Genomic DNA, 14221 nt, shown 5'->3' with positions numbered 1-14221 from the left:
GACTACCAATGAAAGTAGATTAAAAGCATTCTGCACTGAAAAGTGTAGGATGGAAGAATGGTGAAGGGAATGACATGTAAACACCCTGCAAGCGAATCAGGGTGAATGCAGAACAAATGCTCGTTGTCATATAGCCTCCCCACATCAAAACAAACGCTCCGTAAAAACGGGATGTAATCTAACTTTCATGTAAGCTTTGTACAGTATGAGCAGATCAGAATGAATGCTAGACAGTAAACAGGTCATTTTCTAGAGGAACCAACTGGGCTGATGCAGAATGCATGGTTATGTGTCGGTTTCCAAAAAAGCACAGAAATAGAGAGTAATAAAGGTTTATGGAGCAGCTTTTTCAGAAAGAAATCCATCTGCCGGAAAACAACTGGTGACACTTTTGACCTGTCAGCATACACATTGATATAAATTTTATTTGCATTTGTTACATATTTCATTTCTTATTTTAAGCTGGAAATTAATTTAAAGGTGTCAGAGACAACTTAGAGTGTCAGTTCCCATACACATCATCGTAATGCATCCAATGTTAACCTGTAATTTTCATTCTACAGTCGGAAGCTTTAAGCAATCTCTCCTATACCATCGCTCAGAGGGCCCACTCTGAACAGGCTCCTCTCTATAAGATGACATCGGTTTTGTACACAGCTTTACCAAGTAGTTCAGAGCTGTGGTTACAGATAAAGGTAAAGGTAAATGTACCCCTGACTCTTAGGTCCAGTTGCAGACAACTCTGGGGTTGCACTCTCATCTCGCTTTATTGGCCCAGGGAGCTGGCTTCCGGGTCATGTGGCCAGCATGACTAAGCCGCTTCTGGCGAACCAGAGCAGCGCATGGAAATGCTGTTTACCTTCCCGCCAGAGTGGTACCTATTTATCTACTTGCTTTTGAACTGCTAGGTGGGCAGGAGCGGGGACCGAAAAACGGGAGCTCACCCCGTCATGGGGATTCGAACTGCCTACCTTCTGATCGGCAAGATAAGAGGATACAAATTCCTCCTCAGGCAAAATCTTACACTGAATCACCACTTTCATTTTATTTAAGCAAGTTTCTAGCCATTGTGTATATGTGTCTATAGAGGGGGAGGTCTGTATGTGTGTGTGTGCATGTGTACGCACACGTGTTTGAAAACAAGCAAGTTTAGGAACTGGAACATTCTGCATTCTTGGTGGTTTCCAAGTCTTGCTTCAAATATGTGCCCACTGCCCCCCATATATCCCGGGCCTCCTTATTTCACATTTACCCTTACCATTCCCCCCCCCCTCCATGGCACAAAATGACAAATTCTGCAAGATTTCAAATATCTATTTTCATATATAATGCATGCAAAATTATGGAAATTTTGAGCGGTTTTTCCTAGAAGAGAGTGTGCATTTAAAAATAAAATAAAAAACAGAAAGACGAGTTACCAGCTTGTTTTGTAGCGCAACTTCTGGATGTAACATTAAGTGTCCAGTTCTCATGGAAGAAAAGTGATTCATCCTTTTTCACTGACTGTGAGTCATCTCTGGTTTCTTTGATTCACATTTAATTACAGAAACCGAGCTCTGCCTTCCTGGGGTCTGTCTTCAAGGGAGGTGCAGTTCCCAGCCTTGATTCCTCTGCGGGGTTTTCTAATCTTTCAGGTAGGATGCATAATATTTGACTTGCTGCTTTGTGATGAGCCCTTAAAAATATTTTTAAAGGAGTCAATAATGGTCAAAGGCACCCGTGCATAAATACATGGGGACGAGGGGGCAAACGGTGCGTTATTCTGATGGCCGGTTATTCCTTTGGGCTGGCAAAAGTGTCCAGGACAGCTGAACAACTGGTCTAGTGTCATCACATTAGTCAGCATGAGCAGGAGAGGCCATAAAAGTTGATGGAATGAATAGGGCGCCCTGCCATGCACAGAGCGTGGAGTCAGAAAATAACAACGGTAATTGCAAAAAGGAGTTGGTGAGCCTTCTGCTGTCAGCTGTTGTCCTGTGGCGATGTGACATGGTTTTCAATGATTGCAGGAGTGAAAGATGAGAAAGACCTACTTTGTGGAGCCTTAATTGTGAGATGAACGTTTCGACTCCCTCTTTCCTTTTAGAACTGCTGTTTTGTCTTTAATTTACACAAGCCAGCCTCCTGACATTGGGTGCAATCAAATAGTTTGAAAGGGGACCACCCTGTTTCCCAAAGTGTTGGGTAAAGGGGCAAGGCTTTCCTTTAAGAAAGATGGTTCTTAGCACTAGGTAGCAATAGTTACCTTGTTCTCATAATAAATCCAGTTTAATGGGAAGGCTGCCTCTAATTTAATCAATCAGGGTTTAGCAGAACATAAAATAGAGAATGCATACTTCACAGAATAATTACATCTGATTTTACTCCCCTGTTAACTGCTTCTGTTTTGCCTGTGCATTTTTGTTATTCCTGTGACAAACAGGGCCATCAATAGGATTTTCTGAACTTCATATCTGGTTTGTCACTAGGGCCTTCGCATTAAAGGCTTTGACAAAATAGTAAGCACTACAAGGCTAAATCATTCGTTTGTTTTACACCTGCAGTTCTGAGGCTGGGACTTGCTCATTTCTATTCTATAAATCATATTTTAAAATCCAGCCACCCGAATCGGCGAAAAAGAAAAGAAAGAGAAAATCCAGACCTGCCTTTCTGTGCACAGGTCTGGACTCTCCACGTTTAATCATCTGCCTTCTCCAAGAAATGGCTCCAGGAGCAAGTGATTGCGCCTGTTTCCCCTACCTTACAGTTCATGTTAGAAATGGCAAGTCTGCATTCTCTTGCAGAAACGATACAGGGAGCATATATACTACACCAGAATATAGGTCCATCTAGCTCAGCGTTGTCTATAATACACTGACTGGAAGCAGCTCCACAGAGTTTCAGGGGCAGGTTATTCTCAGCCATTGCTTTGGAACACATTGGTGTGTGTGTGTGTAGTATAAGGTAAAGGTAAAGGGACCCCTGACCATTAGGTCCAGTCATGACCGACTCTGGGGTTGCGGCGCTCATCTCGCTTTATTTGCCGAGGGAGCCGGCGTACAGCTTCCGGGTCATGTGGCCAACATGACTAAGCCGCTTCTGGCGAACCAGAGCAGCCCACGGAAACGCCACTTACCTTCCCGTCGGAGCGGTACCTATTTATCTACTTGCACTGGCATGCTTTCGAACTGCTAGGTTGGCAGGAGCAGGGACCGAGCAACAGGAACTCACCCCGTTGCGGGGATTCGAACCGCCGACCTTCTGATCGGCAAGTCCTCGGTTCTGTGGTTTAACCCACAGCGCCACCCATGTCCCATGTGTAGTAAGTGACACATAAATAAAATAAACAATGAGCTGGCAGGGACAGCATGAGACTCCTGGAGGGCCCTTGGCATGGTGCTGGTTCTGGGCCCCCGGTGCTTCCCAACCAGGACAGGGCTCTACCCTGCTCGTGGCAGCCATAGCCAACATTTGCTGTTGGGGCGACCTACCCTGCTTTTGCCACCCTCCACCAGCCTCCACCAGCCCCCAGACGTGCTTCAACAGGGGCACTTGTGGGATGTAAAACACAGAGCAGTCAAGTACAACGTTCCTAGAGTGAACATGTTTACACATGAGGAGGAATGCTTGTACAGCCAGCAGGTAAACTTCCTGTTTCCTTCTGGGCTGGGACAGGCTTTCTCTACATGTGACCAGAGGTGGGCGTGACCTTCCCTATGCAGGTAACGACAAAAGCATTCATCTGACTACATTCGTCAAAGAAGCAACATCTGCTTAGCCTAAGATGCTCTCTTGGCTTCCTGCCAAGAGAGGACAAAGGAGCTGTCTCTTTATAGGATACATTCCAGGTATATTACTTTTGTAACTTAAGTCTGCCTTCCGGGATCCATCTGTGAACAGAATGTGAGTGAGTAAACTCTTTTATACTTTTATAGAAGACTGTGTCGTGTCTATTTCTTTTATGAGGGACTAAAGGGGAAATTAACAGGTAACTTATTTTAGAGGCTTTAGCGAGCCTAAGCAAACGTATCCGCTGTGCAAGTTTAAAAGGGGAATGGTAGTCTGCTAAATTGTAGAACTTGTTAACACAAGTTGGAAAGGATATAATTAAACAATATATCCTCTCCTGCCTCCCTAAACATTCCCACAGCACTTTGGATGGGAGCTAAGCTTGGCTCCCATCTGTGGTTCCTGCCTGCCATCTTAGGTCTCCCTCATGGAAACCTACCCTTAAGTTACATCAGTCAGGGCACTGAATTAAGGGCAACTTAAGATGGCAGGTGGCCACTGCAGATGAGAGAGGAGCTTGGCTCCTGTTCAAGGGCATCCAGGGATCTAGGACAGGCATAGGCAAACTCGGCCCTTCAGATGTTTTGGGACTACAACTCCCGTCATCACTGACCACTGGTTCTGTTAGCTAGGGGTGATGGGAGTCGTAGTCCCAAAACATCTGGAGGGCCGAATTTACCTATGCCTGATCTAGGATCTGGTGGATTGGGCTGGTGAGGAGGTCCTCAGCCAGTATCTGACCTGGCTTACTGATGGGGTCAGGCTTGCTACCTCCAGATGTTCAGGACTGAATCAAGGTCAGGGTGTCTCAAACTTGTGTCTCCAGCTGTTTAGGGACTACAGTTCCCATCATCCCTGACCACTGGTCCCGCTAGCTGGGGATGATGGGAGTTGTAATCCAACAACAGCTGGAAGCCCAAGTTTGGGAAACACTGACCATTTGAATGCAAACAATGGCTTGTATCACTGAGCTAAAACCTTGAATTGAACATGAAAAGTCTGGGAGAACACAGAAGCTGTCTTTTCTGAATCACAGAACTGATCTCACAATCCTTTTAATGCTAACTCTTCATTTTGAAGTGTTTGTTCCTGAGTGGCTCTCCTATAGAAGGTTTCCAATCATAGTTTTAACGTCAAGCGCTTGGGAGACATGTGGAGGAAAGCCCCCGGTGTTTTTGTGCGTCTGGGAGAAATGTGTTGGTTTGATATTTTTCTAAGGCAGCTACGAGAGCTAAACATTTATTCCAAAGCATTTGTCTTTCAGCTGTCTCTCTGTGTGTGTTTGTATCATTTCTGCGGAGAGGAACCGAAGACAAACTGCACAGTGGATGAATGTAGCATAAATAACCCCAGACCTACATCATTTCACTGCCTGTTCTTCCCCTTCGTCCCTGCTGAGAACGGCAGAGCCTCTTGGCTGAAGACTGTGTGAACTCTGCCTATAAACCACCATGTGCTCCGGCTGTGTGTCTGATGTACCTTCATGGCCCATAAACCTTGCCTCATAATCCCCTCAAGTCTCCGGATTTTCTCTGCCGCTCTCCAATTTCTCGGAGGTGCTGATGCAAGAAGCTGCCTTGGCTGAACACTCACCCTGCACGTTCTGGCGCTGGAGATTGATCACATACCGACGGTACAACATTTCCCTCGGCGCTTTGCTGTCATATATTCTCATAATGCTGTAAAAGTAGCGCTTCTGTCCTCTTTTCAAATCCTGTCGGAACAAGGCCTAGACTAGTTACACATGGCAAACAGCACCCCAAACCCCCACCACCACCCAAACAATGCAAAATGAGAATGTATGAGGACCCTGGACTTCCTTCGCTCCCTCTTTTATCATGGAAAAAGCAAAGCAACGAAGGCAGAAACATGCTGAGGTAGAAAAGAGCCAGGGCTGCAAAGCTAGATTATTATAATGTATTCTACATTGGGCTGCCTTTGACAACAGTCCAGAGACTGCAGCTGGTGCAGAATGATGACTGAATGGCGCTTCAGCATGTGGTCATATAACCACCAATATTGTGGGATTTGAGCTGGCTGCCTGACTGCTACAGGGTCCAATTCAAGGTTTTAGTACTGGTTTATAAAGTCCTTCATGCCCTGGCTGTATTCCTCTCCCATATCATCCATCCCAGGTCTTACAGTTGGTGGTGAGAGTGGTTCTCTCACAACTGAGCGGTGAGACAAACTGGGAGGGGTGGCTAACACCCCAGAGGACAGGATCACACTTCAAAACGACCTTGACAGATTAGAGAACTGGGCCAAAACAAACAAGATGAACTTTAACAGGGAGAAACGTAAAGTATTGCACTTCGGCAAAAAAAATGAGAGGCACAAATACAAGATGGGTGACACCTGGCTTGAGAGCAGTACATGTGAAAAGGATCTAGGAGTCTTGGTTGACCACAAACTTGACACGAGCCAACAGTGTGACACGGCAGCTAAAAAAGCCAATGCAATTCTGGGCTGCATCAATAGGAGTATAGCATCAAGATCAAGGGAAGTAATAGCGCCACTGTATTCTGCTCTGGTCAGACCTCAGCTGGAGTACTGTGCCCAGTTCTGGGCACCACAGTTCAAGAAGGACACTGACAAACTGGAACGTGTCCAGAGGAGGGCAACCAAAATGGTCAAAGGCCTGGAAACGATGCCTTATGAGGAACGGCTAAGGGAGCTGGGCATGTTTAGCCTGGAGAAGAGCTAACTGAGAGATCCCTGCCCCCTCCTGCTTGCACGCAAGCTCGGATAGGCAGTGTGAAGCCTCCCTTCACAGCTGAGAAATCCCCGCCCCACTCCTGCTTGCACACAAGTAGGAGTTGGGAGACTGCTCCAATAAGCAGCATGAAGCGTCCCTTCACAGCTTAATTGCTGGGGTCAGGGAAGGTGGAGGCAGTCTGGAAGCTGCATCTTAGAGCGCCTGCACCACCATCATATGGGGACTTCCAAGCAGCTCCTGAAGCCAGCCAGAGCCGGCTGCTCAGACTGCAGCCACTGCTTTTCCCGGAGACAATAGATGAAATCTGGGGACATTCCGAGGATGGAATTTGTCTAGGGACTTATTCGCAAATCTGGGGACTGTCCCCAGGTAATGGGGACGTCTGGTAACCCTATTCTAAGCACCAAGAACTGTTTTATTTAATAAAATCGCAGAAGGGCTTAGGTCGTGAGATTGGCACAGCTCTAATGTCCTCAGATACCTTCATTAAGGAGGTGTCCTGAGCAGATGAAGGGATCTGTATTCGTGAAAGTATAGGACCATGGCAGACGCTGGGCTTTCTTTTCCAGTTGTCTCCCATCCTTATCCTGTTTCCATGCAACAGAAGGTAAATCAACCTGTGATAACAGAGAAAAGTGAGTCAACTGTGAGAGCCAGTGTGGTGTAGTGGTTAAGAGCAATAGACTCGTAATCCGGTGAACCGGGTTCGCTTCTCCACTCCTCCACATGCAGCTGCTGGGTGACCTTGGGCCAGGCACACTTCTCTGAAGTCTCTCAGCCTCACTCACCTCACAGAGTGTTTGTTGTGGGGAAGGAAGGGAAAGGAGAATGTTAGTCGCTTTGAGACTCCTTCGGGTAGTGATAAAGCGGGATATCAAATCCAAACTCTTCTTCCTCCTCCTCCTCCCCTTCTTCTTCTTCTTCTCCTCATTGAGAGGCAGGCCTTTGTTTCCTAAAAAGAACTATGTAGCCAAGGTGAAACTGAACAATTATGTTTAGTTTGCACCTCAAATTCCATTAAGGAAGGTTGTAAGTGTTAGGATATTTCCGTCCCACCTTAAAAGGGAGCAGGATGTTTGTGTCACAGCCTGCGCAATTCCTGTTTCACAGGATGTTTATGTTGTGTCTTTGCTTTCGTTTCTCTCTCTCTCTGCCGGAGACATCTGAAGCAGGCAGTCATGTTTTTCTTTGTTCTGATCAACGCTGAATAAACTTGTAAAACATGCTCTCCTGACTGCATCTTTCGCTGTGCGTTATCTGCTGATAGAGCGTGCACGGCTCTGGAATGTGGAAATTTATTTCTGGAGCTCGTGTCGCTAATTGCTGATACTGCGTATCTACGGGAGATCGATGGACGTCCGGAGACGACGTGGAGTTATGATGGACTTTGTCTCCCTGGCAGTATCCCAACAGTAAGGGGTTCCCATATTTCGGGGCCCCATGTGCTTATTTTATTCAGGAAGACCTTTGTGTCTTGGCAGATCCTCTGCACAGGCTGATCATTCATTCTGTGGACTTCGATGCCAAGTGTGCATGCTACGAAAGACTCAAATCCCTTTCCTTAAAAAAGAGGTGACTGGCTGATCTGTGTCAACGGTTTTGCGTTTGTTTTGGTACCAATTAAGACACTTTCCCCAAAGTTACTTGTTACTTCTCCTCCAATGACTTCAAGAATGTGGTCCTCTTTCCTCTCAATTTTATCCTTCAGGCAATTTCTCAATGTCTGAGCTGGGTTGAGAGCTCCTTTTCATTTATGAGTAAGGGCATGAAGTTCGGTTTCCCCAGTCAAGCACTCTAGGCCCCACACACCTTGTCAAACGGTAGCAACTGTGAGGAGATCTGTTGCCCCCATGGAAACTTCTCCTAGGCCTCTACTTGGCCACTGCAGGGAACTAGAGGAACCTTTGGTCTGATTTATATTTATATTCTTACATTGTGAATCTTCTCCTGGTCCAAACCTCTTTGCTCTTTACTTTCTAGTCACAGGGCCATGCTTTCTCGATCTGTGTCCAAACACTTTTCATTTTGCTCTGCTGCCTTCCCGCAGGAAAACCCGCTCTTTACTGCCAAATCGGAGCAAACAGCAATGCAGGTTTTCTATGGGCTGCCATTTGATCCGATTCAGCAGTAAAGAGCGGGTGTCCAAGGGAAAAGCACTGGGGAGGGGGAGCGCTGAGACGCAGACCTGGACAGCCCAGGCCTGTGCCTAGAAATGTGCAGCAAAGGTAAGTGTGGATAAGTATTCCTGGTTTGAACAGTACAGTGACTGAATTGCAACCTTCTTTTTGCCCAAATTGGCTATTCCACAAAAAGGGGTTATTATGAACAACATTATTCAGTTTAAAATAGGTTCAATCTATGCACAGTGACAAAATTAAAAGCCTAAAAAACAACAACACCTGAACCATGCTGAAAATGGGGTTCAAATAATCATAAATCAGCCCTCCTGGGGCAGCCACTCCTTCATTTTAATCTGCTTTAAAGGGTACTTGTGAGAATAAAATGAAGGAGGAGCTTATAAAATACCCTTGAACATAAGATTACTCTTGAACCCTTGGCATAATAAATAAGTAATGATAATGCCACCTAGTTACTAAACCTTATCATATACCGTATTTTTCGCTCTATAAGACACGCCAGACCACAAGACGCACCTAGTTTTTGGAGGAGGAAAACAAGAAAAAAAATATTCTGAATCTCAGAAGCCAGAACAGCAAGAGGGATCGCTGCACAGTGAAAGCAGCAATCCCTCTTGCTCTTCTGGCTTCTGGGATAGCTGCGCAGCCTGCATTCGCTCCATAAGACGCACAAACATTTCCCCTTACTTTTTAGGAGGGAAAAAGTGAGTCTTATAGAGCAAAAAATACGGTAATTATATTTTCTACAAAGATGAATGCTCAAGATTCCCTTTTAATTCTGGCCAAAGTAATGCTAGAAACATCATGACATGATAAATCTTGCTTACTGAGGTCTAAAATGCCCACCACCACCAATTTAAATTGTTTCCAATTTTACATGTTTAAATATACATAGGCTGAAACATTCAACTAACCCAAGTATTGCTTTGCAAATCTGTAGCCTCCTCCTCCCGACTGCTGGAATTTAAAAGATTCCATATGAAGTCAGATTCATCGATCGCCCTTGGAATGCTGCAGCACTTTCTCTTCACGAGACAATTATTAATATTAGATTCGTTATCTCCCAGGAGCTTCAGGTTCTGTTGACGACTATCCTAGCAACGGGTGAGGGTGAAGGGGTGGGAACTGAGCACAGCTGAATGCTCAAAGCAACCCGCCAATTGGTCTATTCATTTTCTCAACATGTTTCTCCCTTTATGGATTTGGTTTTCTCCAAGCAACTAAACTAAACAATTGCCAGCCTTTGTGCGGTGGACCTGTGCTAATTTGTAAGCAGGAAAATGACACTTGTGGGAAGAAAAAGGCACACACTTTTTCAAACCGCTCACCTGAACATGTGACATCCCTCCAATTAAATGTATTGTGGTTTGGAGTGAAGATGTCAGGTGACAGCAGCACTCTGGACACAGTAGCTGATCTGAGGTTAGCATTTCACGCACGGAATCCATCACTTGGTGCCGTAGCCTTTATGTGGTGAACATTCCTTTACTGTAAAGTAAAGGTAAAAGGACCCCTGACCGTTAGGTCCAGTCGTGACCGACTCTGGGGTTGCGATGCTCATCTCGCTTCATTGGCGGAGGGAGCCGGCGTCCAGCTTCCGGGTCATGTGGCCAGCATGACTAAGCTGCTTCTGGTGAACCAGAGCAGCGCACGGAAACGCCATTTACCTTCCCGCTGGAGTGGTACCTATTTATCTACTTGCACTTCGACATGCTTTCAAACTGCTAGGTTGGCAGGAGCAGGACCGAGCAACGGGAGCTCACCCCGTCACGGGGATTTGAACCGCTGAACTTCTGATTGGCAAGCCCAATGTTTTAGACCACAGCGCCACCCGCGTCCCCATATTGTGTAGTATGTAAAGGTAAAAGTAAAGGGACTCCTGACCATTAGGTCCAGTCGTGGCCGACCCTGGAGTTGTGGCGCTCATCTCGCTTTACTGGCCGAGGGAGCCGGCGTACAGCTTCCAGGTTATGTGGCCAGCATGACTAAGCCGCTTCTGGCGAACCAGAGCAGCGCACGGAAATGCCATTTACCTTCCCGCTGGAGTGGTACCTATTTATCTACTTGCACTTCAACATGCTTTCAAACTGCTAGATTGGCAGGAGCAGGACCGAGCAACGGGAGCTCACCCCGTCACAGGGATTCGAACCGCCGACCTTCTGATCGGCAGGTCCTAGGCTCTGTGGTTTAACCCACAGTGCCACCCGAGTCCTTTATTTGCAAGCAAATACAATTCTATAATTCTATCTCTCCCACCCAAACACTTCAGAAAACAACATTTTAAGAAGTTCCATCCAAACAAGTACACTGTGAGCTCTGCTCCCAAATGCATTTATTTTTTCCATTTGCATGCTGTCGCCATCCGTCCAAGGAAATGTAGCAAACTGAGTTTCAAAGCAAAGTATGGATTTACATAAAGGGATGCGGGTGGCGCTGTGGGTAAAAGCCTCAGCGCCTAGGGCTTGCCGATCGAAAGGTTGGCAGTTCGAATCCCCGCGGCGGGGTGAGCTCCTGTTGTTCGGTCCTAGCGCCTGCCAACCTAGCAGTTTGAAAGCACTCTCGGGTACAAGTAGATAAATAGGGACCACTTACTAGCGGGAAGGTAAACAGCATTTCCGTGTGCGGCTCTGGCTTGCTGGAGCAGCGATGTCACGCTGGCCACGTGACCCGGAAGTGTCTCCGACAGCGCTGGCCCCCGGTCTCTTGAGTGAGATAGGCGCACAACCCTAGAGTCTGTCAAGACTGGCCCGTACGGGCAGGGGTACCTTACTATGTGTTTACGTTCGGATTTCCTGAATCTTCTGAAGTTCCTGCTGTAGTCAGTACAGAATGTAGAGCAACCTGACTCAGGTGTGGGTTTCTCCCTGACCCTCTTATCCTGCCAAATAGTTTGTTTTGTTTTGCTTTGTTTGTTCTTTAGGTGAAAAGCCACCTTGGAAACTGCAACTGAGAGCGAAAGACTGACAGCAGAGGGGCAGTTCTTTCCCACTGGCCATTTCATTTCTCTCTCTCTCTCTTTTTAAAAATGAAATTCAAAAAGTTCATTTCATTTATATATATCTGAGGAATACACTTCTTGCATCTGATGAAGTAGACCAGAAACATTTGTGCTATTTACTGACCTACCAAGGGTCATGCCTAATTTAAGGTGCTCATGTATGCATTGCCTAAAAAAAAAGGGACACTCATTTGCATAAATTTGCATATGCTGATTTATATGTATGAATACAAATTTAGAAGTGAATGCTATAATTTAATTAAATACAATGCATCTCACCACAGTGGGGTGGACCTTGACCAGGTGGCCTGTGGACTTGGTCTTTTTCTCCAGGTGCTAATTTGATAGGCTGCTACTCTCCTTTCTTAAGAGTTTTTCTTAATAAAAGTTTTTAAATCTTTAAATCAAACTTGGCTGGACTGCCCTTAAAACAGAGGACTCCTTCAAACAGACGTCTGAAGGCAGCTCTGTTTAGGGAAGTTTTTAAATGTTTTATTCTGTTTTTAATGTTCTGTTGAAAGCCTCCCAGAGTGGCTGGGGAAACCCAGCCAGATGGGCGGGGTAGAAATAATAAGTTGTTGTTGTTGTTGTTGGCGGCCATCTTGGTGAAGTTTTAATTGGCCCTGTGGTCCTTAAGAATCATTTCTTCAAAACAGTTCCTCTACTTTCCACCCTCTGAAAACTGGTGAGAAGTCCATGTGTGACTGTAAAGAAAGGTGGAGAATAAGGATTTTCTGCAGCCCTCTTGGTAAATATTTGGCTCTCAAAGAAATTCATCAGCTCAAACATATGTTCAATTGGTGGACTATGTTTTGTGTGATCAGTAGATGCCACTCAAGGGTGTTCAGTCACCATTATGATTGTTGGAACAGGACTTAACAGATGGACATAAGAGCAGGAAAATGGAGCTTGAACGGATCCTCCTCTCCATTATTCAACATCCTGAAAGGAAAGTTGTTTAAGAGGGCAAGTGTAGATGCAGATTTTATCCCCTTTTCCCTTTCGGCCTTCTTCTCACACAGAAGTGGCAGCTCAGGGCAAGCGAAGTAGGTCTGGAGCTGCTTGGTGCCACAATGGTTGACCAAATGGGACTTCCTTGTCTGTTTTTGCTCAAAAGCAAGGCATGCCAGACAAATCTCCTTCCCTTCCTTCCTTCCTTCCTTCCTTCGGTCCTGTATGCCTGAAGGAGCGTCTCCACCCCCATCATTCTGCCCGGACACTGAGGTCCAGCGCTGAGGGCCTTCTGGCGGTTCCCTCATTGCGAGAAGTGAGGTTACAGGGAACCAGGCAGAGGGCCTTCTCGGTAGTGGCCCCCGCCCTGTGGAACGCCCTCCCTTCAGATGTCAAAGCGATAAACAACTACCTGACATTCAGAAGACATCTGAAGGCAGCCCTGTTTAGGGAAGTTTTTAATATTTAATGCTGTGTTGGGGAAACTCAGCCAGATGGGCGGGGTATAAATAATAAATTGTTGTTTTTGTTGTTGTTTTCTTTCTTTTGAGTTACAACTGTGGTGGCTCAAGGGAATGCTGTGGACATAGTGTATCTTGATTTCAGCAAGGCTTCTGACATGAGATTCCTCCATTATATTCTTGCAATGGAAGCTGGTAAAATGTGGACTGGACGAGGTAACTGTAAAGGTGGATCTTTAGCTGGTTGACTAACAAAACCCAAAGAGTGCTCATCAGAGGCGCCAGCTTCTGAAGAACTTTGGATGCATTATTTCAGGACATCAGAAGAGCCGGGGCAGAGCCAAGCATGGCTGCAGTGCAATTCCTCTGCTGCTGCTGTCACTGGATTGGGGCCTCCTGACTCCTTGGTAGGAGGAGGAGGAGGTGGAGCTGGCCTGGGGCTGTGCTTGGCTCTGCACTTGGCCTCCTCCACCACTTTTGGACATTGGGGGCAGTCCCCTTCCTGAAAATATTCAAGGGTCTAAGAATAAGAATAAGAATAAGAATAAGAATAAGAATAAGAATACTATATTATTATTTATACCCCACCCATCTGGCTGGGTTTCCCCAGCCACTCTGGGCGGCTTCCAACAAAATATTAAAATACAATAATCCTTCAGATATTAAAAGCTTCCCTAAACAGGGCTTACTTCAGGTGTCTCCTAAAAGTCTGGTAGTTGTTTTTTCCTTTGACATCTGGTGGGAGGGCGTTCCACAGGGTGGGTGTCACTACCGAGAAGGCCCTCTGCCTGGTTCCCTGTAACCTCGCCTCTCGCAGTGAGGGAACCGCCAGAAGACCCTCAGCGCTGAACCTCAGTGTCCGGGTTGAACGATGGGGGTAGAGATGCTCCTTCAGGTAAACAGGACGGAGGCCGTTTAGGGCTTTAAAGGTCACACCAACACTTTGAATTGTGCTCGGAAACGTACTGGGAGCCAATGTAGGTCTTCCAAGACCGGTGTTATGTGGTCTCGGCAGCCACTTCTGGTCTCCAGTCTAGCTGCCACATTCTGGATTAGTTGTAGTTTCCGGGTCACCTTCAAAGGTAGCCCCACGTAGGGCACATTGCAGTAGTCCAAGCGGGAGATAACTAGAGCATGCACCACTCTGGCGAGACAGTCCGCAGGCAGGTAGGGTCTCAGCCTGCGTACC

The 14221-nt window shown here is 46.3% G+C and overlaps 1 protein-coding gene across 1 annotated transcript; it reads right to left on the bottom strand.

Moving 5' to 3' along the window:
* Window positions 1–399: 399 nt before the first annotated feature.
* Window positions 400–9731, bottom strand: FAM216B (family with sequence similarity 216 member B). Its single transcript, XM_083448874.1, has 4 exons — window positions 9537–9731; window positions 6966–7101; window positions 5362–5482; window positions 400–1675 (listed from the first exon to the last, which is right to left on the bottom strand). The coding sequence occupies exons 2-4, from the start codon at window positions 7062–7064 to the stop codon at window positions 1623–1625; spliced, it is 273 nt and encodes a 90-aa protein (XP_083305000.1). The 5' UTR covers window positions 7065–7101; window positions 9537–9731; the 3' UTR covers window positions 400–1622.
* Between the last annotated feature and the right edge of the window lie 4490 nt (window positions 9732–14221).

The sequence above is a fragment of the Podarcis tiliguerta genome (genome assembly GCF_965153285.1).
Source record: "Podarcis tiliguerta genome assembly, chromosome: 7".
NCBI lineage: Eukaryota > Metazoa > Chordata > Lepidosauria > Squamata > Lacertidae > Podarcis > Podarcis tiliguerta.
Note: the sequence above shows the minus strand (reverse complement) of the source record. Positions and strands in the feature narration are given on the sequence as shown.

What these genes read in the sequence shown, in the direction of transcription:
- FAM216B (XM_083448874.1), bottom strand. Translation starts at nt 7,064, where the DNA reads ATGGGAGACAACTGGAAAAGAAAGCCCAGCGTCTGCCATGGTCCTATA. An exon ending in AGGACACCTCCTTAATGAAG is followed by an intron (nt 5,483 to 6,965) that starts GTATCTGAGGAC and finishes TTGTTCCGACAG; the next exon opens with GATTTGAAAAGAGGACAGAA. An exon ending in CCAGCGCCAGAACGTGCAGG is followed by an intron (nt 1,676 to 5,361) that starts GTGAGTGTTCAG and finishes AATATTTTTAAG; the next exon opens with GGCTCATCACAAAGCAGCAA.